This window comes from Gopherus evgoodei, chromosome 1 (assembly GCF_007399415.2).
Source record: "Gopherus evgoodei ecotype Sinaloan lineage chromosome 1, rGopEvg1_v1.p, whole genome shotgun sequence".
Taxonomy (NCBI): Eukaryota; Metazoa; Chordata; order Testudines; family Testudinidae; genus Gopherus; species Gopherus evgoodei.
The window spans coordinates 258,834,305-258,859,026 of NC_044322.1; the positions used below are offsets into that span (position 1 = coordinate 258,834,305).

Below are 24,722 nucleotides of genomic sequence, written 5' to 3' on the forward strand. Positions count from 1 at the left end.
TTTTATGCCTTCCTCTGAAGCATCCATCACTGTCAAAAGGAGATGGGAGATCAGACTAGCTGACCCATGTATCTGTTCTTGTGTGGCAATTCCTGAACTTCATGAGTTCCCCTCCCATTAACCCCAGCAGCATCTTGTTCATAGTTTTTCCATAAATCCCAGAATTCTCAGCTCTAAACACAGGTAAGAAAGATGGCTCCAAACTCTCAAAACCATAAAGTGTGTTTTCATTCCCCTTTATACAGACTTGCAGTAGAACAGTAGCATCTGTCTTACAGCACTCACCTGTAGTATTGTATATGGAACAGTGATGGCTTCTTTAAAAAAAGACACCACTAACTTAATCTGTTTCTCAGAGTCAAATGTACACTTTTTACCTCTTTGGTACTTGCCAAATCAGCAGTTCCCACTAAGGTGCCAATACCTTGTGTGTTTACTGGCCAAGTAACTAATGACTCGATGGCGTTAATCAGGTTAGCGCTCGCCTGAGTGACCCCAAAGATCCTGATGAGATTGGTCCCTCTGAGGTGACTTCTCACTGCACTGCTGGCTGGAGCATCTGTTTTCTCCTTCTGGGGTCACAGAAGAATTGGAGCTTCCGGGGTAACAGTTTCACTTCCACAGGCATGGCCTCATACTCCTCGCTGTCTATGCCAAAGGAGCCCTCGGTGCCCTGTGTAGAATCAAGCGTAGGTCTGACTTAATAGTGAAACAACTGTTACAATAGTGCTGTAACAGTGGTACCTGTGCTCACTTACATCTCCACTTCAGAGTACAGCTGGGTTCTCTGTTGGGTCTTGACCCCTTCTGCCTTTCAGCCTGTTTAGTCTCACTACTACATAGAGAGCTGTTACTGGTTGCACATAATGTATTAACCGACACTCACGTAAAATATTACCTGGCTTAGTAATTGGCAATTTGGCAGGAATTAGATGCTAGATCACTTAAATGATCTGCATTGTTTAGATTTAAGGATTCTTTGCCCTTGGAATTACTATTTACAGCTGGGCAGAGTTTTTCTTTGAGATTGAAAAAGAAGTAGACAGTGATTATTTTTGTTCAAAACAATCCCGCTCTCACACCTGTTTTACACTCATACACAAAATCATCAGTGATTAATGCCAGTCATTCAACATGGTAATGTCTTTACCTTTTGTCCATAAATCATGTGCTTGTCTTCTGTTACTAAAGGCCTCATCAGCAGTTAAAGAGTAACCGAAGTTTGTCTTGTTAACAGACCACCTATTTATACTTGACTGTACCCAGCCCTGAGCTGGACAGTTTTGCACGTATTTTCAAAGCCACAGATTCTGATGATGTCGAAGCCATGTGTGAACGAGGATGCTGGCTAATGAAAACATTCATTGTTCAATCTGGTTGTCTGGGTGAGGACTTTACCAGAAGAGCGGAGTGCCAAAGATTCTCTCAACTCCTGGGAGGGGCCACTCGGCCACAGAATGGACCTCATTCTCCATGAGGCAGATCAGGTCTTTGAAGAGGATCATAATAGCTAAAGATGTGGATGTAACCTAGTAGATCGACTCTATATCCTTCCAAATGCAGGGCCTAGTCTTCTTAATAAGATGTATTGGGATGTTAAACCCAAGCTAACATCAACCCCGCTGCCTTATTTTTAGGAGGCAACTAAAAATGTATCTGCTCAAACATTTCTCAGTGGAAGAGCTGCCCACTTATCTAAGGTCTTGGGATTTATATCTGTAGCACCTTTTTGACCATTATTTACCTTCTGGCCTCAGCTCAGTTAGCATAAACCCACACCTCTGCTCTCCATCTTTTCACCTCTGGCAGAACCCTTCTAGACTAGCAGTTTAAGGAAAGATCTCAGTATTCAGAGCCTAGCCAGCAGAGGGGACGTGCACACACTAAGATGTGAAGTTTAGCAGGAGGCTATTTTCCTATTCTACTCACACTGCAACCGTGTTGACACTTTTTGCTGGCCAAATGGACAGGAACGAGCTGCTTCTGGAGCTGGGCCACACAGTTCCTACATTAGCCACAGACATGTACAGTAGTGATGCCTGACTGGGGGTTACAACTTGGGTCTCCTGGTTTGGGACCCATTTGTCTTTCTGACTGGCTGCACTGGAGGTGGCTTGCCTTATTCACAGGACAGCATGACCACCTGTCAATGTGGGAGTTGGGGTTTCTTAGGGCTGGTCCACACTACGGGGGGGAAATCGATCTTAGATACGCAACTTCAGCTACGTCAATAACGTAGCTGAAGTTGAATATCTAAGATCGGATTACTCACCCGTCCACACCGCACGGGATCGATGTTCGCGGCTCTCCCTGTCGATTCCGGAACTCCGTTGGGGTTGATGGAGTTCCGGAATCGATATAAGCACGCTCGGGGATCGATATATCGCGACTAGATTAGACGCGATATATCAATCCCCGAGCAATCGATTTTAACCCGCCGATACGGCGGGTAGTCTGGATGTGGCCTTAGCGTGTCACATTAAGAAACAAGTGACCCAGCTTTCCACAATTTCTGGTTTCTCACCTCTGAAAGCTGCAAGATACATCTGCTGGCTTGGATACACTGACTTCCTTCGGGGCACAATTGGGGGTCACACATCTTTTGACTTCTGTTCAAATCAAACGAGGAAAAAGAAATATTAGCTTCCAACAGAAGCAACCATGGTTAGGGGTGCAAGACTTACAGGAGGGTCATCAAGTGCTTGTTCATTTCATTTCTTCCTTTCAAAAGAAAATAGGAGAGCCTTTGTGGTTGCAAGCATGAAGGACAGCTAGCACTTTCTGGTCAGCTAGTGCTTCCTATGCTTCTTTGCCACACAACTGTCAATTCATCTCAATATTGACCTTTAGCACCCCAAGCTTAGTGATGCTCTGGGTTGGTCCTGAGCAGCATCTCCCCACTGTGTCATCTCATATGGTGGGTTTGTGATGTCTACTTACATGCAAGCTGTATCATTCCTGTCTTCCTCGTATAGCACCAAACCCACAAAAATTACTGATGACCTCAAAAAATGTTCAGTAAATAGTTACGTGATTGAATACAGAAATTAGAATCAGACGTACTGGGTTTTTTAAGCTAGTGTTTGACAAAAGTTCTTCCACTTTCATCACTAGCACAAGGTAAAGCAAAGGCTGCTTTATTAGTTTCACTCCTGTTTAGAGGTACAAAATCCATTCATTTTACCTAGTCTAAGTAAAATGTTCACTTGCGTAAACTTTATCAGTCTGCCTCTTTTAGGTACTTACATGACCTCCATTGCCTTAGTATATGAGCACCTCAATCTTTAATATGTTTATGTTAAACAGTGTATTTAGGCAAGTACTATCATCCCCACTGTACAGATAGGGAATGGCGCAGAGCAGCTAAACGACTTGTCCAGGAAGTTTGTGGGAGAGCAGGGACACGAATCCAGGTCTCCCATGTCCCAGGCCAGCACACTACCCTCTGGTTCATCCTTCCTCTCCAACTGGTAAAAACAATACTCTCATATATTCAGATCCTTTTGTTAATTTATCAAGGGTTAAATTCACCTCAGTGCACAGAGGCAGCACAAGGTCTATGCATTCCATAAGTCCCATTAACATATGCTTCATTTAGAGGGCTTCAGTGGCACACAGACCTTTTACTGACCCTCTGTACAAGAGAGCATTCCCCCAAACCCCAAAAGAACTGATTGCTGTATGGCTCTTTCTGCTCCCACATGCCCAGGCAGACAAACAGAGTAATACAGTTCCAACCTTTGTAGCTCTCAAGAAGCAGGTCAGAATAATCATGGCTATTTCCACACAAGAGTTACAGATCTCCAAAACAGGTGGAGTTACTGCAATATTATCTGTCCAGGGTTGTTCTATTAGGGATTTTCTACTCTTACCAGGGGATCAACATGCGGCGATCAATGCACTGGCAGTCGATTTAGTGGGTCTAGTGAAGACCCGCTAAAATTGACCACAGATCGCTCTCCCGTCGACATCACGTAGTGTGGACCCCGCGACAAGCAGATCTAAGCTACGTCGACTTGAGTTATGCTAGTCACGTAACTCAAATTGCGTAGCTTAGATTGACTTTTCCCTGTAGCGTAGACAAGGCCTAAGGCACAGAAGGTTGTAACAGGCTGATAAGAAAGGGAGGGGGGTTCAAACATCACTCACTAATGGATGTCCTAAGAATATATAATCAGGAAATCCCCCTCAAAAGAGTGACATGCCTTTGGGAATGCAAGCACTCTTAGAATTCATGCTGTCAAGTCATGGGGGATAGGGAATGAGGGAAGAGGACCACAAATGGGGGGGAGGACAAAGCAACAGAAAGGAAAGCTGAGATACCACAGAAAAGGGACAGGTGAGGAGACAAGCAATGTAGACTTTGTGAAGGTTGTTTTTAACCATCTATATTAAAAGATTAATGAGTGAATTCAAGGGAGTTAACATTCTCATAGCAGTATATAGGACTCGGAATCCTGCAAATACATCTGTGCAGGCAGATCCCTCTGTCTGCAAAGGGCCCCACTAAAGTCAATGGGTCTCCACTTGGGTCCAGAGTCTGCCCATGTGGATCAAACTGCATGATCAGGGAAGGCAAGAGAGAGACAGGGAACAAAAAGATCAGGAAAGGGAGGGTGTTAGAGAAGCAAACGGGTCTGCAGCTAGAACCAGTGTAATTACCCCCCCCAAGAGGTCCTATGTAAGGGTCATAAGGGGTTTACTATTTATTCAGATCCTTACTCTGGTTTCTTACGCAGAGTAAGACGAAAGAAAGAAAGAAAGAAAGAAAGAAAGAAAGAAAGAAAGAAAGAAAGAACCAGGAACAAAAATACCTAACAACAACAAAGTTTTCTTAGGCAACGATATCCCACTATATACTCTAACAGGTGTAACTGCAATCACAGAATGTGACATACTGCTGGGAACCATGTATCCAATCCAGCTGGGAAACAACCTGTGTTGGGTGTGTTGGTGGCTGACTGTGAATGGAAGATACTTTTCTCTCTGAATTCCCACTAATTCACTGGCATCTTCCTGGTGGTGAGATGTCCCAGGCAAGACCACAATCTCCCTTTTTCCCTTCTCCTGGTCAGGCAGATTCCTTTTGCTGCTGATGGTAACAGTATCATAAACATTTCCTTCCATAAAGTCTTTACAGCACAGATTCAAGTGGCAGGCAACCTACAATCAACATGGCCGATACAATTTACACCCAGTGCCACCTGATCTTACGCCACTTATGTATTCATAGTTCTGGAGATACTGTTCCCACAGAGGTAATGTGGAGTGCTCAAATAAATTGCCTGCTACTGCTATTAATATTGTAAACAAGGTACAGACATGCTGTAACCATGCAGCACTTAAAAGCTGCTTATGACATTTCCACACCTTTCCATCTGGTTTCACTAGAGGGGGCCCCAGGACTGGAAAACAGCAGCTGCAACCAAAAGATCAGCCTGCTGGAATAAGCAGAATCTGATATTGCGGGAGACTCTTGTGACGCTTCTCTAGAAGCCTCACACTCCACTTCAACAAGGACTAACTGTGATAAACTTGGTATTGAGGGTCCTTAGAGGAGGTAGGGAAAGAAGCTCAGATCAGCACTGAGTGCCTCCTAGTGGCTCATTTACAGAGTAGGAGAAATGCGCATCTCACAGGAAAGGATCCCAAGCAGAGGAGAGGGGGTGAGGAAGGTGGTGAGAAGACTACAGAGCTCCTTCCATGTACCAGGCGCCCATGCCTGGGACCTCTGGTCTGCCCATGCTGCCACTCTATTTGTTCAAGTCCCTCCTTAAAATGCACTTCCTCCAAGAGGCCTTTCCAGCTGAGACCTCACTTCAGAGATGTGTTAGTGAGCTGAGGGTTTGAAGATCTTTACCCCTTCCCTTAAAAACTGAATCCTGGCACTAACAAAGGCACGTGCCAAACATCACCGGTGCCGTCACATTGATTCTGCTGTATCCCAGCCCCCACATCATTCATCTAAGCTGCAAGCTTTCTGGTGCAGGGATGTTATTTTCCTACCTGTCTTTAAAGCACCTGACCTCTTGATGGTGTTATACCAATAACAATGTCAGTCAGCACTGGAGGGAAGGAAAGTGGGAGGGTCCAAAAATCATAGAAGATAGGGAGGGGAGCTCTAGCCACACAACATTGGCTCTTGTTTCCATAACAAGAAAATTAAAATAAACCTGTATTTGAATGAACAAACCCCACAATCATCACAAGGCATTCCCCACTTTTGTCCTTGCAGCACAAAAGCCAAGAAAACACGGTCAGTTTTGTGACTAGAAAATATGATGGCCCACAGCAGCCTCTCCGTACTCACCCCCTATTTATGAAGTCTCCCTTGCTGACTGTATCTGGTTCAATGCAAATATTCATGAAGTCTTCTGTTCGCTACGGAAAAAATTTAGAATCCAAATTGTTAGTGCTTCTGCAGCATCACACCCTCCATACTGCAGCATGTGCTAGAAGCCCTCTTTAAGGAGCAAGCCCTTTTCCACATCCCGGACTGTCCCACAAAAAAGAGGGTTGAGTTGTATTTTATAAGGGATGAGAGGAAAAGAATTTATTTTTTTCTGACTTAAATGGTCAGCATCAGGTTAAAAATGATACCTAACGATTCCTTACCAACCATTATTCTGTACCAAACACTAAATCACATATTCAACAAAAATATTAAACCAATTTTTATGATCGTTTTACCATTTATGACATTGGTTTCTTTTTGCATTTCATGCAACTAGTAGGACAATGAAAGTAGGCTATTCAGTCTGACTTCTGTTCACAATACAGTAGTTCCTAGTCAATGCTTCTTTCAGGTTCTTATGTAGCACAATGCTGTGAAAATGATGCCCACTGGAGTTAAAAAACATGAATGATGGAAACATTTCTTTTGGTCGTTGATTTTGTAAAAGCTTATCTGTAGGAAATATAGATTTGGGGTCAAAGTATATCTGACATTGTCCCTTTAAATTCCTGTCTCAGTTGACCGGTTGTCTTGATTTCCTACTTGCTACATATGCTTACGTCAGGCCTGTACTAGGAATGTTTGCCCTTACAGTAATGTTGGCTAGGGGGTATGATTTTTTTAAACAACATTTCTATTATGGCAAAAGCGCTAGTGTAGATTCAGCTAGACTGACAAAGAAATTCTTTTGTCAGTATAGCTTATTTCGTTTGTGGAACTGGTATAAGCTACACTGGAAAAAGCACTCTTTCACTAATATAAGCTGTATCTAAACTAGGAGGATTGGCTGATATAACTATACCAGTATAGCTATGCCAGTCAACCCTATCTAGTGTAGATCAGACCTGAGCCTGGGGTGGGAGGGAGGAAGGAATGACTCATGTTACTCATCTGAGATGCCAATGGCTGATTAATGAGCTATGTGATAGATTCCAAAGTCTCTATCCAGTCCCTTCAGGTTGGGGGGACAATGACCATTATATGTGGTCTCAGGGATGAGTGTAAAAGCATGGAGGACCTAAGGGGATCCAGATGGGTGGGGATAAGACATGATATGAAGATGCTTGTTTAATGGGGGCGAAGCTGCACTTATGTAAACTGTCTTGTTCCTCCAGTCACTCACTCAAAAGGTGGCAAGTTCATGTGGTTGCACTGGTGACCACAGCAATGAGCACATGCCCCTCTCCATTGACTAGTAAAGTGCCCCTAGCGCTGCTGCTGCACAGAAAGTCCAAGTGAATGGAAATGAAGAAGTGGCCCTAGGGACTGGATTATGATCATGGAACACTGAGGTCTTCACTTTAGATCACAGGTTCTAATCCAGCCCAGCTCAGTAGTGACCAAAGCTGTTACCCTCCAAGGACTGTGGATGCTTTCGGTCCAGTTCCTGTTGGTAGCCTGCGCAGGGAGGCCAAAGGCTGCGTGGAAATTAAACTATCCCCACACTGCCACGTTGTGACATGCTGGGGCAGGGCAGTATGGGGAAGCTTACACTAAGTAGCCTGTTTTTAACCTGGTCCTATAAACAAAGGGCTTTGATCACTGAGAATATCAGTCCAGCACTTTCCATCAGAACTAAAGACTTAAATCAACCCAGAAATCTTTGCTGTGATAACCTTGTTATGAAACATGGACTCCAGCCAGAGATGGAGTTAGGGGTGCTTGAAACAAACAGCAGCGTATTGCGCCAAGGAGGCTCTCACGGGGACAGCTTTACTTGTCTCTCCCCCGCCTCCCACAAAATAAATAAATAAATAAAAATGATCAGCTCCTGTCCTCTTTAATTTAAAATGGCCACAGTCCTCATTTTAGTGCCAGCATTTCTGTGTCCTTCGCTCTGTAGTTGGCAGAGGGACAGGGTCAACATTCCAGGCACACATCCAGGCTGAGTGCTTCATTTCAGCATCGGTAAATAATATCTCCACTTTTCCATGGGGCAAGGAGAGGAGCTGCCTAACCCCTGCAATGACAGCTTTAGGATTTCATTTGGTTACTGAAAGCTTCCTGTTATGCATACTCTGCCCTCTCTGCCCCAACCTGGCTTCTGCAATCCAGTCTCATAGGATCTTTATAATGACCCTTAAAACTGGCCCCCTCAGATTCTTCTGCAGTCCCACAAGGATTCCTTGTTCTTTCTGCTGATACAGACTAACGGGGCTACCACTCTGAAATCTGTCACAAGGACAGAGTTTGGTCTGTGTAGTCAGGAAGATGGGAGTTCAGCAAGGAAGGAGTGCTCTGCACGGAAAGGGATTTATTTAGACTGTGCTCTTACTGTCAGGTCAAGCTGCCTGTTCTGAGTTGTGATGGAGATTTCAATGGTGGACAGCTGCATTTCTTCCCAGGCCTCCAAAGTCGCCTCCTGGGGGATTTCTGAGAATCCAGAAGGGAAGAGACCATTAGCCAGAAAGTAAATTACACAGACCAGAGATCCACTGCTGTAACATATGAAAGACCGGTGCCAGCTAAAACGTCTCTGTCCCATTATTTCCAAAGGCTTTGTTTCCTTCAAATGTAAAAAGTGACATATAGGGAAGGGAAGCTGTGGGGGCTGAGGCGGGAAAATTAAGTTGACAAACAGCACATTGTACAAATGCTTTAAAAGCAGTCCCTAGTGACCCCAGATTGACAGGTCTCTTCAGCTCACAGAGCAGGAGTGCTTAGCAATCTAATAAAGGGATGTAGCCCCACTACAACAAAATCCAAAAGCTGTGACATTTAAGGTGTTGTGCTAATATTTATTTCCCACAGACGTCTCCTCATCCCTGTCACAGCCTATGCTCACCACTTAGTCCTGCTTTCAGCTCATCACTACATGTGTAGGGCTTCTGGCCCAGAAGAACTGGATGGGAGTTAGAAGCCCATCAATACTAGTGGAGCATTCAAGGCACTCTCCTGAGGGGCTGAACGCACTGCCCATGTGACACTCCCACCCCCTGCTGGGCCAAGGATTAAGTGCCAAGAACTCCTAAGGGGCCGGGTAGTGGGCCAAATTTCTCACTCCTCTCGATATTTGTTCTCCATCCACTAAACGAGAACGTGCTTCCTCTGAGGCCATCATGGCTGTCCAGCAGGAGGAGGGATTTAGGGACCACTAGAAAGTGGCATGATTGGCCCCCTACTGCCAGAAGTGCCTGCACTGTGTCTCTACAAAGTGCTTGACTTCTGTCTACTTGGGCATTTCATGCTCATGGCCACTGTGTCTGAGCACTTGCTGGCCCAGCTAATAGCTCAAGTTCTTGTTGTACGTATTGTTTGCTGGGAGCGGGCCAGAGCATACAAAGTACTTCTCTGTCCTTTTTTTGAATGTCATTATTGCCAAGCTAGCAATAACTACGATGGCCGCATCCCTGCAACCAGCCTGACAGGGCTTTTGGGATGGCGGAGACAGTGAAAAAGAAGGGAAACCAGAAATAAAACCTGGACAACATTTATACACTGAAGTGCAGTCTAAGGATAAAAGCACACGCAGACAGGATCTGCTCCAGTGGTCTCCCCATGAAACGGCCTTACTGGATGTGCAGTTGGATAAAGCCCATCTCTGAGTCTATGCCCACACACATGCTGCTTACCCTTTTGGGGAGATGCCCAGTACAGTGAAAGCCTTCTGTAAATCCTCACATACAAAGGGGGTCTGGACAGCTTCTCTTCTGGCTCCTCAGGGGGTCTCTTGGTTGGGCCCAAATACGTAAGGGAAGCTTGATGTTTCTGTGGCCATTCCTTGGATTTACCCAAAAAGGAGGAAGAAAAATGACCTTCTGGTGAGCAAGCATCTGCTTATTCTGTGAGAGAGAGTGGGAGGTGACAGCTACATTCCCTTCACAGCCCGAGGATGCCACCCCCTCGTAGCCCACTTTAAGGTTCTCCATCCTTCAGATTCCCATGTGGGTGCTGACATTCTCCCAGCTGGGAAGGATTGCACAAGACTCCAGAGCCTGTTCAGCTAGTCCTCCCTAGCAGAGCAATGAGGTGTATTTCCTGCCCGGCAGAGGGCTGACTGTGTGTTGCCTCTGCTGCAGGAGGATGAGAGAGAGAGAAATCTGTACAAGAAATCCAGTTCTGCCTGGCAACATACAGAACTAATCATAGGGCCACAGAGGCAGCTCCAGTAACTTTATAAAGCATTTGAGAGGCAAAACACTAACATACAGCACACTGTTACTAGAGCCCTGCAAATCTGCGGATATCTGCAGACCATGTCTGCAGATCAGAGGCAGACACAAATTTTGTATCCGCGCAGGGCTCTAACAGTTATCCAGTGATATTTCTAATTCTAATGCCAGAATTTTAGAGGCTAAAATAAAACATTAGCTACTCAAATAGTGCCTGTGGCTAAAACTGGGGGCATCATTTACTTCCTTTTTTAACTAACTTCTAAAAGACTAAATACATACCCAGAGGGAATAAATGATGCCAACCACTGGCTTGGTATTGAAATTAACACACTACAGAAATTCAGCTGATAGCCCAGGTGCAAAGGTACATATATTCTTCTTTGCACAGGACAATGGTGAGGACTGGAAGCCAAAAAGTTACAAGCTTGTTTTGGATCATAGGACTCACAATGTAGAGCTCCTCCCCTCCACACCTCTAAGCATGGTGAAAAATTCCATCATAGCTCACGGTCACATTAATAGGACTAACCAAATTGTTCAGAAAGAGCAGTACAAGCATAAGAATATTAATGATCCTGGGGAAAAAGCAGGGCCTGAACTTAGTATTTCTTCCAAATTATTGATATAGCTCAAAAAGCTGCAATGTTTTGGACCATCATTTTAGAATAAAGGAGAATAGTCACTGTAATGACATTATAAACAATCATGGTAAGTCCTTCACCCTGACTATATGATCAATTATGGTCACCCCATTTCAAAAGGGGTACAGCAGAAATTGGAAAGGTACAGAGTAGGGAAGTGAACATGATTAGTGGCATAGCAAGACTTTAAAAAAAGAAGAGATTAAAATAGTTGGGACTATTTAGTTTAGAGACGAGGTGAAAAAGGTAACATGGTAGAATAATGAATGACACTGAAAAAGTCGATCAGGCTCTTCTGTCTACAAGGTGGCTCTCAAGGAAATATAAAGGCAAGAGATTTAAAAATGAGAAAAAGATTTTTAAAAACAAAATGTATAAACAGCCTGTGGAATTCACTGCCACTAGATATCACTGAGGCAAAGATCAGAATGCTCTTTAAGTCAAACATTTATGTGAACAATATGAATATACCCAGTAATGCTAGATAAGATATAAATGTATACTATTATCAACTCCTCTGCTTCAGAATCTAAAGACAACCCCTAGCTGCCTGGAGTTAGGGAGAAACTTCTCTCACGGGCATGCTATTGCATAACTATCAATTATGGAGACTTATGAAGCATTCTGTTCTGGCCTCTATCACAGACAGGATGTGGGCTACATGGATCTGATCTGCTATGGCAATTCCTGAGTAATATCATAGCACTTTTATGAAGGTTTGTATGTTTTAACGTTAAGGGGATCAGAAGGACAATCTGACTAGAAGCGCATCACCTTTAACACAGGTCAGATGTTAAGCTTCACCTTGTCCCTTAAAGCATCTGAAAACTTTAAACTGAGATATAAGCAATTAACCTTTGTGTTCAATTTATCCCGCCTGGGAGCCTCTGTCTATCAACACTCGTATGCAATCTAATTAGAGGCATTTTTTACATCAGATGAATAAATCGGGGTGAAACGTTACAAGGAAGCCTGAAGACAGACTGAATTGGAGAAAGATGGCTGAGCTCCCTCTACCGATTATCAGCTGCACCAGCCTCTCTCTAGCTTCAAAAGTGGTTATTAGCTCCCTCTAGTGACTTTGACTATGGTTCCAGCAGTTCCTCAGACCAGGAATTTTACAATATATTGTAAGAAACAACATACCCCGCTCAGAGCTTCACAATTAAGGCTGTATGTGTTTCTAGGTATCTAAATTAGCTGAATTTCCCTCTTAGTTTATGTTGTCACTGGAACGCCTCAAAGGAATTATAATGAATGGAATATTTCTCCACATACAGTGCACATACTCTGCCTCTTTTCCCCCCTCGCTAGGAATACTTTGCTTTTTATTTTTATTTTGTAATGCAATAATACTTTACCTTCAGTGTATTGAAAAAGTGAGCTGCTTTGGTTTTTAGAGGTCCAAGGTACCAGTATCTGAAAAGAACCAAGGCAAAATTTATGAGAAAACTCAGGGGGCATTGGGTAAAGTAAAATCTTCCTTGATGCAACACATGCCAATGTATATACATTTGCTTTCCACTGAGGTTTATTCGTGTGCACTTGAACTTCAAGATACAACAAAAATGACTTACACAAGACTTATACACTACAAGATGTGTAGTTCCCGTGACATAATAGCAGCAATATGTAATCATTAGCACTTTTAATCCAGTGATCTCAAAGTGCTTTGTGAAAGAGAGTATCACTATCCTCATATTACAGAAGGAGAAACTGCAACACAGAGAACTTGTCCAAGGTTACACACCAAGTCAGTGGCAGAATCAGGAATAGACTCATGTCTCAAGTCCCATGTGCCACTGCTAGGTTGCACAGAACGGGGAAATGCACTACAAAACCTGCACTACAGCTGGTCCAAAACCTCAGCAGCAGAGTGCCACCAAGTTATCTGACACAATCCAAAATGACTCAGGTTCTCATGGTCAACAGCTGATAGGATGCATCTCAGCTGGCTGCATGAAGGGATGGGATGGAGGATGTGAAATCAATTACTTCTGAATTAAAGGAATAGACGCTTCTAATGTTTACTTGCCTGAAAGTGCTCTCAGACCAAATAAGTATTTAAATAATAAAAATACAGGTACCATAAGTACTGGATGACATTTAATGACACACAGAGAAGGTCAACATACCACATGAACTTCAGCAGCTCTTGAGAGTAGGAGATCCAAACTATACAGGCTTCCATAAACCTCAGCTAGGATCCTGCCACTCATGTTACACTGTCACCACTAAGCCACTGACTCACCTGTCTGCTAACTGCCTCCCATCCCCAATGTGACCACCACCACACAAGACCACAGACAACATCATGGCAGTCCCACTGGAGAGTGTCTAGACTGGAATGGAAGGATAACCATCAGGCAGTCCACAGAGGTCCCTGGAGCCAGTTACTACTCTTACGGTCCCTTCCCTGCTGAACTTGTGGCTCAACTCCATCTCTGCCACACCTTAGCTGGTGCCTTCCCTTCTACCTACTGATGCAATACGGAGTCTGAAGCAGACCATGTCCTGCACAAGGACATCGCTGCACGGGAAAGATCGGGCTGGCAGTGTGTCAGAATGAGTGAAGACGTGGGAGTCTAGCCACTGGCAGGAAGGCTAGTGGGTCTTTAGGGGAGAAAAGAATACATCCCATTAGCTACTGGCCATGGAAAAACTTGGGGCTACATTTTAAGAGGCACTCCTGTCACATAGTGGCAAGCACTTTAGCACCCTCACCAGCCGCTGAACCCCCTAGTGACAAAGACTCTGATCCAAGCCAGGCCACGTCACCCCATTCTGCTAACTCCCAACCCCTCATCTGCTGACTGAGGTGGTTCATTTATGAACTACCACATCCCTTTGCTTCCCAGGCACCCAACAGCTGCAGTACAGCTCAGCACTATTCATTTGGAGCAAACAAAGCATTTATTAGTTTAGTGATCAGAAAACAATCAGCAGACAGTACATTCCAGGCCACTCCTGGCAGGAACTGAAGGACATTTCTATTGCATCTAATGTTCTTTGCTGGAGTTGAATTACATTATGAGTGAGTCTGTGTGTGTGTGTCTTTTCCTTGGTGACTGATGAAACCCAACATACAATTACTCCTCTCAGAGAGGACTCAGGAAAAAGCTTCCCCATTGGCTTTGTCTGTGAAAGAACTTCCAGAATTGGACATCACAGAGCAAGTGTGAGGTTAACATTTTCAAAATCAGGTCAGCAGAAAGTAAAATGCTAAATGCATATGAAAGGGAACATTGAAATGCCTTATACTTTATCATTGTAAAATGCTATGAAACTTGCCCATGTTTGTCCTCTTCTAAAGTTCACAAGGACCTCACTGCAAGATTTGGGATGGGAAATACCAAGGTGTATTAAAAAAAAGGCACAGTTACAAAAAACACATTGTATTTCTTTACTTGCTAACTTTAACTCCTGCATCTCTGTAGAATCCCCATCTTAATCCAGTTACTGCAAACACGGGCTGCTCCTTTTCTCCCTGTAAAGAAAAGCAACGAGTGCACATTTACATTCTTTTTTGCAACCATAAAACAGTCACTCAGCTAATCTATGAACAGTCCCAGAAGTGAAATTTTATAGCAAGGGTGTCCTGCAATAACCAAAAACAATAAGGGCTGGACAAAGCTCAAGTGGTACATTCTGTCTACTCCAACAGAGAGGAAACCATAGCTGAAAGTTTCCAAGCAGTTCACTTCGATTGCACACCCGGCAAGGACTATTTCAGTTTGTGGAGCCCAGGAGCCCAAAGAAAGGTGTGCTGCACAGCACCACTAAGTACCGGCTGGAAAGAGAGCTGTTTGCTCACAGAACAGCTATACCAGAAAAAGGAGGTGCTCAGAAAGGCGACAGGCATGGTCAAAGGTTTTCCAGTCTCAGATTTTCCACGATGGCAGGTTATTAATCCCAATATCTACACAAGATGTATTTTGAATCAATTCACACAGCTATTATTATCCCATTCCTCCAGAAATACCAGCATTTGCAAGTTATGCATTCATTGAGTACTTTCAGCCCCCCCCAAACATTTTTAAATACTCAAATATTCCCTTTAGCTCAGAACATCCCACTTTATTGTATGCAACCCATTAGAAGGGCAAATGAAAGGATTTCCACTGTAACAACTAATGTCATAAGAACAAAGTGATGACATCACTGACTGGAGGGGGAGTATTCTTGTGTAAACATTAGCCAACAGGATTCCCCAATATTATGGAGAATGGAATGGCCAGAGTGCATGAGAAATAAACAGAAAAGCATTCAGAATACTGTTTTCACCTAAAAGTGTGAGTGGAGGGTGCCATTTTTAAACAGATTTTTTTTACCTTGATCTGCAGTACATCAAGTGAAACTGTCTCTCCCTTCAGAATGGCCAATGCAGCATCAGCAATGTGTCTGAAAAAAAGCCAGAAGGACACAAAAAAGCAGTGTGGGCTTTTGAAGTAGTATTTATTTGTATTACAGTAGCATCCAGAGACCGATCAAGATCAGGGCCCCACTATGTTGGGCACTATATAAATATATAGTAAAAGACAGTCACAGCCCCAAAGATCTTACAATCTAAACAGTGTGTCATTTTCTTGTAGGATGGGAAGCAAAAGGAGTCAGCAGTAATGAATGACAAAAGCCAGCGTAACTTTTTCAGAGAGGTTCATCATCCAATTACTCTTAAGGAACATGTACCTACTCTATTCCCTACCTCCTTAAGGATTCTAATTGCAAATTTCTTTTACTATTGGCAAGCAGAGAATGTGCCGGAGGTCCGTGCATAGGATTGAACTCAGTCAAAATACAGGTGCATATTACTGCTATTTTTGCAGTGTATCAGTGCACTTATCCGGACAAGGGAACACACTATTTATTTCCTTGCAGAAGACAAGATTCATTCCTCGTTGTCTTAGATTTTGTGGGTTTTGAAGGTAAGACAGTGACTGTTGATAAAATATGGGAGAGACTGAAAAATACCATTGCTCTAAGATGGTGTAATTTATAAAAATGATTCAGGGATTTAATGTACGTTATTATACTAAATTAATCTATTCTACGCTCCTTTAGCCTTATATTGTGCTCATCATTACTGTCTATCTTAACCCAGCCTTCATGCTTCTGATGATTGTTGCTGTTCATCCCCCAGGGTTAACATTAAACCATGATACATGGGCCTCAAAAGCCTCTCTCAACAAATTGTTTAAGATTCTGTACCACAGAGCCTGTTAAACATTTCCTCCTTTGGTCACCGAATAAGACCTGAGTTCAAAATTGCGCACATTTCCCATGACAGCTGCATATATAAAACACTTTGGGTCGATCCAACATCCACTGAAGTCAATAGGAGTTTTTCCATTGGCTTCAATGGGCCTTGAATCAGTCCATTAAAGAAGGAAAAGGAACCTTTTTGTCCATTTCTTGGCTCTTTATGGCTTTTGAACTCAGGATTTAAGTCCAATAAGCAAAGGAGGAACCAATGTCCAAATAGCTAAAATGTTACGATTTATCATTCTTATGTCTGCACTCAGGTTCTGTTACTAACATGGGCTGTTAAGCAGCTTATTGACAAACTCTTTTCAACTCCACCAATATATTGTGGACCCCTATCTATGCAATTTGTTATCAACAGACAATAAGATTTCTCAATTCAAATGGCTTCTTCAAATCCCAAACATAAATTATTTTTATTCTACTGTTGGTTAGAGCATTGTCCATCTTGTTGAGCTGCAAAGCACTCTGGGAATTTTAATGAAGGATCAGATGTTATGCCAGTTTGGCTTGCTGGCACTGTGTATACCAGCAATGCTTCCACAGAGCACAATGCTAATGAGTTACAGTGACAAGAGTGAACAGAGCTCACAGTGAAGGGAATAAATCCATTAATATGGGAGAAATTGGAAGGTAGAAAAACATGAGGAGAGGAAGAAAAGTTGGTTAATTAAATTTTTTTTAAAACAAACAGAAAAATAAGCTTATGTTTAACGTAGCGAAATGAAGAAATATGATTATTGCCTGACTGAATCAGACCCATGGTCTGTTTTGTCCACTATCTTGTCTCCTGGTGACCAGGAGAATCTTAAAACAGATGCTTCAGAGGAAAGCACAAGAAGCCCTGCAGTGGGCATATATAGGATATATTGTCCTATATACTGGGGAAGTTTCTTCCTAGCACTTACTAGGTAAATATTGGCTCATACACTGAAGCAGGAGAACTTGTATCCTTTCCAAAACCGTTGGGTTGTTTTGTCTATTGTATCTCTGGCTAGTCTCATTATCCATATAAATGCCAAATCCTTGTTTGAATCTTGCCAGGCTCTTGACTTCAAGAATATCTTGGGGTTGGGAGTTCAACAGGATAAACTGTGCATCCTAAGAAAAAATATTTCCTTCCATGAGGTTTAAATTTGCCTTAAATTTCATTGACTATCAGGCCCTTAAGACTAACGATTACTGTGTAACCCAGAGAGGAAGGGAGGAGAAATAATAGAAGAAAGATCTGAAAAATCCAAACTACCAAGCAGCATTTCCCCCTCAAAAATAAAACCAAATCTCCCCTCTCATATGCAAAACTTACTGGACTTGGTTTAAGCTTCCAGGGTAGAGAGTTTGGCTCAGGGTATTGGTCTTTCCAAGGGGAATGAATCCAATAGGAATCTTACTGAAGGTAGCCTGGAAACATGAGGGAAGTAAATTCACATTTGCATCAGCTGAATTAAGCTTCCTGTGGGGACTATTGCCCCCTTGGCATTAAGCAGTCAGGCACTCCCAGAAACAAGGCAGTAAACACATAATTATTCAGAACATGGCATAGGAATCTCTAAACCCACCAGTGCCAACTGGCTACAAAGGAGCTTTCTGTAATCATTAGGAGCATCATTACACACAGGTTGGCAGATACACACTACCTAATGCATGGATTCTGTCAGCAATCTGCCATCTCTCTGCAACTCAAGGTGGCATCTGAAGCCCTGCTGCACTGAATCTCATTTATCTTTGCAAAAGCCCTCTTGGTAGAGAAACCTTGCATGACAAAGATTTCCTCAAAAGAAAAAGCATGAATTGATACAGCTGAGGCTTTGATTGTGGAAGTCATTGCCTGCGTTGTTTTCAGGCCCATGGTGCAGTAAAGGCCTTGTTGCTGGAGCAAGCTAGTGCATCACCACACCACAATAAACTGTGTTCCCTGAAATGTGTAAGCAAAACAATGTAAACTACTGTATATCACAATGTTCTCTCTCTTTCTCTCTCTTGCTCTGCTGGGTACTGTAGCTTGTAGCACTGTGACACTGCAAATCCACATCAGCTAAAACTGTATCCCTCTGCTATCACTTTTACCTGCTAGCCCTCACTTGTAAGCCCTTGCACTTCCTAGCACCCTCTTCTCACTCTACACAGTGTCATTTTATAGCTTGCAAAAGATTGGCTCTTTGTAGGCCTACTTGCTCCTACCTTGCCTTCCTACTCTACTAAAAAGGGCATCTCTTTAGCGCCTTTAATGGGCTCTTCCTATAATCAGAAGTGTTGTTAAGACACAATCCGCAAAAGGAAGACATAGCACAAGAAGGTGGGCAGATCTGCAGGAAATCATTTCCTCTAGCATGTGGATGTCAGTAGGGACAAAATTCTGTGAGGTAGGAGAATTCTGTGGCCCATGAAATGCAGAATCAGAAGCTCTAACTATGCTACAATGAACTCCCTCACCCTGCAGAATAATGCAGCATACAAAATATTCTGGGCATCTGTAAATTAGCATAAACTGCATTTCAATGCACTATCTTTCAAAATGCTATCAAACGCTCAAAGTAAACAAATGGAGAAAACAGAACATTCATTCTTTTTTCTCCACTCTCTTTCAATGATAGGGAACTTATGGGTCAACTGCAACAATAAGCAGTACAAAAAACTGCAGAGAAAAATGTTTTGTTGTCGTCATTCATTTTTTACGTTCACAGAGTCCCTTTTAAAAATTACCGGCTTATTTGCAAAGTTTAAATATAAAATGGTTGTCTGGTCACAGTCAGACAAAAGTAATTGTGTAAGCAGGCACAATTCCAATTGCCAAAAGGATCATCAGATCCTTGTCTGGATCATTTCATTGCCTTTTTGCAAGGGTTCTGCCAAGACATTTTGGAAGCACTGCTCCCCTGCTTTGTTAATTTACCATCCCTGGTAAAACATATAATTGCTTCCAGTGCAAGTATTCTAGCGTTAGCCCTTAAAATTTGCTTTCTGCAACCATTTATGTAAGTAGAAATTGACTGCTTGAATACTAACGTTAAGAGAGCATAAAAGGAGTAGGAGCACAGCCGCACTGATTTCAGTTTTAGGTCACAAATACAGAAAATCACTTGTATTTTTTTCGACAGCTCTATTGCCAAACAAAAAACCAGTCACAATTGGGACACAGGCCTTTGAAAGTTTTGTCTGGCTTCTGCACATTCCTTGCTCTGTAACTAGAAGCCCCCCAACAGTTTGGGCTGAGAGCCATTCCACTAATTGAAAACGGGAGAGAGAGAAAGGAAGTGGGCAAAACTGCAGGATACTAGCATGGCTGACTCATTAAACAGCAAGCTAGCCTTGGATAATCTGCAGGAGTGTGCTTGGACCAAGAGGCCCAATTGAATGACTGGGATGTCCCCCTCAGATATAAATTAAAAAAAAATAAATAAAAACCAAACACCCTCACCTCATCTGCTCTGCGGAGGAGTCCAGTTATGACCTGAAAGATAGTGGAAATATTTGGCTTTTGGATTCTTTTGTGCAGTTACAGTAGAAACCTATGAAATGCAGACATTTGCTGTTCAGAAAAGATGCACTTTTATGAAACCTCCAGTGTTTTATGGAAGAAGCTGTAGTTTCTTAAACAGAAAGGGGTAAATTTTCTGTACCCACCATAGAGAATGGCAGGGGTTTGAATGTACAATCACTGATTGAAGTCAACATATGCATTTAAGGATGTAACAGAACCAGATGCTTGTGCATGTGTTATGATGGCACTCAGTGTGCTCTTAACACAGGAGGAAATGCTAAAAAAATAATCAATATTAAGGCCAGAAGGGACCATAATCTAAAACATATCTTCCAGAATAGGGTGACCAGATAGCAAATGGGAAAAATCGGGACGGGGATGGGGGGTAATAGGAGCCTATATAAGAAAAAGACCCAAAAATCGGGACTGTCCCGATAAAATCAGGACACCTGGTCTCCCTATTCCAGAAAGGCATGGAGAATCCACTACTTCCCTTGGTAATCTGTTCCAGGGGCTAATCACCCATATAATATGAAATTACTCCACACAAAGAGCACTCTGTTTTGTATCCTTTGTAACTGTTTAAACATTCTTTGTCTGCATCCCTTGCTCAGGACAATGAACCCCACTTTTCAGTCATTATACCTTTCTGGTTTGTGTGTGGAATATCTGCAGACTAATTTTAACCCAAAGGTGATGGGATGTGTGTGCATAGGAGGGCGTGTCTTTTCACAGAGTTTGAGTTATGCTACTATGAATATCAGTTGCTTGAGAAAGCATTTTCTGATTTCTTTATTGCCCAGTAACTCTTAAGTGGTTTCATTGTCAAAACTAATCCATGGCATGTTTTGGAATGAACATGTCTCAAATCAGAACTACAGCATTCCGCAACTATGTTACACAACCCAATATCCCCAATATGGTACTGTGACTTTTTATATACAAGCCAGGAGAAAGCTCCCACAGTACCTCCTGTACAGTTCCATCCCCTCCTGCAATAATGATCAGGTCTGTATTTTCCATCAATTCCAGCAGCTTTTTTGCTTGTCCTTCGTAATCTGTCTGAGATACCAACAGAGACCAAGGGTCAGAAACTCAGCTTACCATGCCTATAGCCGCACATCCACAGATAAATCTGTGGTGCATACGATTTGCTCTATTATCGGTCTTGTCAAAACACCAAGCACTTATTACATTACATGAACAGAAATCACTTCAACGATGAGTGAAGCAAGTCCCCTGTTTAACAGCACTTCTTGTTGAAGCAGCAGCTCACATGCCACAGTGAACCCCAGACAGATGTATTTGGAATATAGTTGTATTCACTGGAAACTGCATGGAGAATTAAGATTGACTGCATGTAGTCTAAAAAGAACACAACACAAACACCTGGATTTTCACTCTTGTTCTTGCAAAACAAAAATATCACAGGCTCTTTTAATGGTCATCAGTGCTAAAAACTGTAGTTTTGTCTCTTCCAAAAAAGGCAGCCCATCCAGAAGAATAATGCCTCTAAACATGCTGGGGAAGTGGTTCAGTGTTGACCAAGAGGGTACAATGCCACCTACTGAACCACAAACTCTACTTCCTGCGACACCTCGGTTTTTGAAGTGATAGTGGCTCAGTCACATTCTGATAAACTTGTAAAATCTAAAGCAGCACAGCTGCAGTTTGATAAGAGACTTGTAAAATAAATACAATAAATAGAATTTCTTCTTGGGCTGACACTATATTTTTTTAGTAGAAAAAACACCAATAAAAATAGGGGGTTTATCATGGAAATAACAACACAACCTCATCAATAAGGCTACAAGACAGAAATATATATACATAAGAGTACACATATCTTCCAAAGAGCAGTTTTTATTGCCAGTGTGTAATGGATACTAAACAGCCAACATATCAGTTTCAAGGATTCTTCAGAAACAGCAGGAACCCTTCACATTTGCTTTTCTTTTTCTTTCCAGTGAAGGCTCTTTGCAAATTCACGCCACTTTGTAGTTTAGCATCCCCCTCAGGAGAGAAGAACATTCATTTTGGGGGAGCCATTAAGGTATGCAGGATTATTTTTAATTAATCTGTAGCTCTCAGCTGGATCGCAAAACTTTCTCACATCAATTTTACATGTTGAGGCAGAACTGGTAACTCCAAGGACAGTGTGGACTGTGTGTCTGTATTACCATCTGACACTCAAATATTTCGGAGTCTCCTCTCAAATATCAGTTATAGAAGGGTTGCCTCTCACACCCACACACACATACACGTATCCTCAGTCAACTCTATTGGAAATTAAAAAGAATTCAAACTGTCTTTAAATTAACAGGAAAGTTTAAAAACTCAGCATCAGTCCAGGTTCTCAGCATTACACACAGGTTAACGTAACAGATAAGGTCTTACCTTAACTATGGTTATATCCAAGCCAGATAAATGTAAAATTGGGGCAGCATTCTTTTCAAAAAGGTTTCTTGCTTTTCTGGAGAAAGTAAGGGGGAAATTATTTAATCACTGAGGAGAAGGGGAGGAAGGTGGTGAAAATTCAAAGCCAAAAAACCAAACAAAAAAAGAGTACATGTTCTGTGGAACAAGTCTTTCAGCCTGTTTGTCAAAAGTCAGTCGCAAGAGGTGGGTTATGTTTTGGTCCAAATGTATGAATTTTCTAGACTGATTCTTAAGTGTGTCAACTTTTTTATGCAGTCTTTATAAATGCAAAGGAGTTTTTTAAAACATGTTCCAAAAATAATTAGTAATAATCAAAACAAGAGCTTGAAAGAGTAATTTATTATTTAACACACAATTAATGTGTTATGGAGCACTGTGCCTTAAAGTCATGAAGGAAGCAAATTCTAGTTTTAAAGGGGAAATATTTTTCAAGTTACTTGTTCTATATATTATTTAGTAAGTTAAAAAACAAAAACTTTACCTGACCTTGTTTTGGTAAAGCTTGCATGCATTTTATGCCTGGAACTGCATAATAAAATAACTATGCCATTAATTATACATTACTTGCAAGGAACAGAGCCCGGGAACAGAAAACGGAGACTTTCAATTATGGACACTGTACATTTCTCAAAGATGAGTGGTTTCTCACACGTCCACCCCAGCGCCATAGGACAAAACATGAGAGACAAAGTACTTCCAGGACAGGTAACTCACTTGTCCTTTAATATTATTCACTGGACCCCTCCCCAGATGTGACAGGTAGTATAGCCAATTGGCAGGGATATACACATGCATTGCCAGCAAGCAGACCATTTTTACCAACACAATTTTCAAGACAACTGTTGGCATTCTCTAGAAACCCAACTCGGTGTCTTATTGAAGCATGTATACCATGTTCAGTGGCATGGTATGGGGCAGGACCCCTTCCTCAATGGCTGGCTTCCATGCAACAGGGTCATTGGTTATCTCTGACCGTCACAAATGTGGAAGACACTATTATTGGTTGTTATTGTTGCTGGGGAGGAAATCAAGGTCACTTGCAGGAAGGGAATACTGATGGCCCCAAAGCAGGAAACAAGAAAACCAGCAATGGAGGAAGCTTAAAATGATTTTGGATTCATTCCTTTAACATAAACAACATCTATATCTTGATCCAACATTTCTGGTGCAACTAGCGTAAGTAAGAGTTAGATAATACTAGGTTTGAGTGGAGTGGAGACACACTTGAACCTGACAGGATGGCTGGCCTTCACAATGAAGGACAGTTTAGAAGTATAAAGAAGGGGTGCATGGGATGTGGGGAATGAAGTGTAAGGGGAACTTTACCCTTTGCAAGCTGCTGGGTTGAGAAAAACTGTTGCTTTCTTCACCTGCATGTTGGAAGGAATCAGCTGGTTGCCAAACACCTAAATAAGAAGAAAAAAAAGGAGGAAACAGAGAGTTTCTCGTCAAAGTCACCTGTTACTAGAGTTTTAAATAACGTATAACAAACATCATCATCATACCCTCACCCCACACTACATACAAATGCCTTCACTGTCAGGCCTACCACATAGGTTCTCATATTAGCAGAGCCTAGTATTAATTATTATTATTAGTAGTAATTCCTTGTTCCAGTGACACAGGAAATTTCAAAGGCTGAAGTCCTCCTGAGCAAAAAATCCTCTTTGTCTCTCAAGTCTCTGACTCCCACTACCATTTTTTATTTCAGACCTAAATTGTCCTGCCACTGACAGAAATCTTGGGAGTTATTCTTGATTCTAAACTTCTTTTCCCTCCTACATATTCCTTTAATGTCTACCTACCACCACCTCCACAGCATGGCCAGAATTTGCCCTTGTTTTGACCCCATTCCTGCTAAAATCATTACTAAGACTGTAATAATTTACTAGGCTATTGGTATTCCGTCTTGTACATTCTCCTTAAATTCGTATCTTCTAAGCTTTCATCTAAAGGGGGAAGGAACGCTGCAACCAGACTACTTGCTCTTACATAGAGCAGCACCTTCCCAGGCCTGTGTTTTCAGACTCCATCTGTGGATTCCTATCCCATCTCTGTCCCCAGTTCTAAATAGCGCCCGTGGTTCTCAGAGCTCCTCTTGAGCCTCCACTCAGCCTCTCATACCATCTGCTCACTCCATTCCTGGCCAACTTTCTGTCTTCTTCCCACAATTCTTTGTTGTGGGGATGGGCAAGGGAAGATTGTGCTTTCACCTGTGCTGCTGCCCCTCTGTAAAACTCCCTCCCTAGCTCACTGGAAGGCATCATCACTCCCATACCAAACCCTTACAGCCTTTATTATTATTACTTTTTATTATTTGTATTAAAATA

At 42.4% G+C, this 24,722-nt stretch overlaps 1 protein-coding gene across 1 annotated transcript in view; it reads right to left on the reverse strand.

Moving 5' to 3' along the window:
• Positions 1 to 206: 206 nt before the first annotated feature.
• The window catches only part of AGK (acylglycerol kinase), a 55,381-nt gene continuing 30,865 nt past the window's right edge, over positions 207 to 24,722 (reverse strand). Inside the window, exons 4-16 of the mRNA XM_030543953.1 lie at positions 23,719 to 23,798; positions 22,351 to 22,426; positions 20,923 to 21,015; positions 19,891 to 19,923; positions 17,779 to 17,873; positions 15,542 to 15,611; positions 14,618 to 14,697; positions 12,572 to 12,629; positions 10,027 to 10,174; positions 8,730 to 8,827; positions 6,311 to 6,381; positions 2,525 to 2,609; positions 207 to 673 (exon numbers count right to left, since the gene is read on the reverse strand). Of these exons, the coding sequence (XP_030399813.1) occupies positions 536 to 673; positions 2,525 to 2,609; positions 6,311 to 6,381; positions 8,730 to 8,827; positions 10,027 to 10,174; positions 12,572 to 12,629; positions 14,618 to 14,697; positions 15,542 to 15,611; positions 17,779 to 17,873; positions 19,891 to 19,923; positions 20,923 to 21,015; positions 22,351 to 22,426; positions 23,719 to 23,798 (1,125 nt within the window). The 3' untranslated portion in view covers positions 207 to 535. The remainder of the gene's footprint in view (positions 674 to 2,524; positions 2,610 to 6,310; positions 6,382 to 8,729; positions 8,828 to 10,026; positions 10,175 to 12,571; positions 12,630 to 14,617; positions 14,698 to 15,541; positions 15,612 to 17,778; positions 17,874 to 19,890; positions 19,924 to 20,922; positions 21,016 to 22,350; positions 22,427 to 23,718; positions 23,799 to 24,722) is intronic.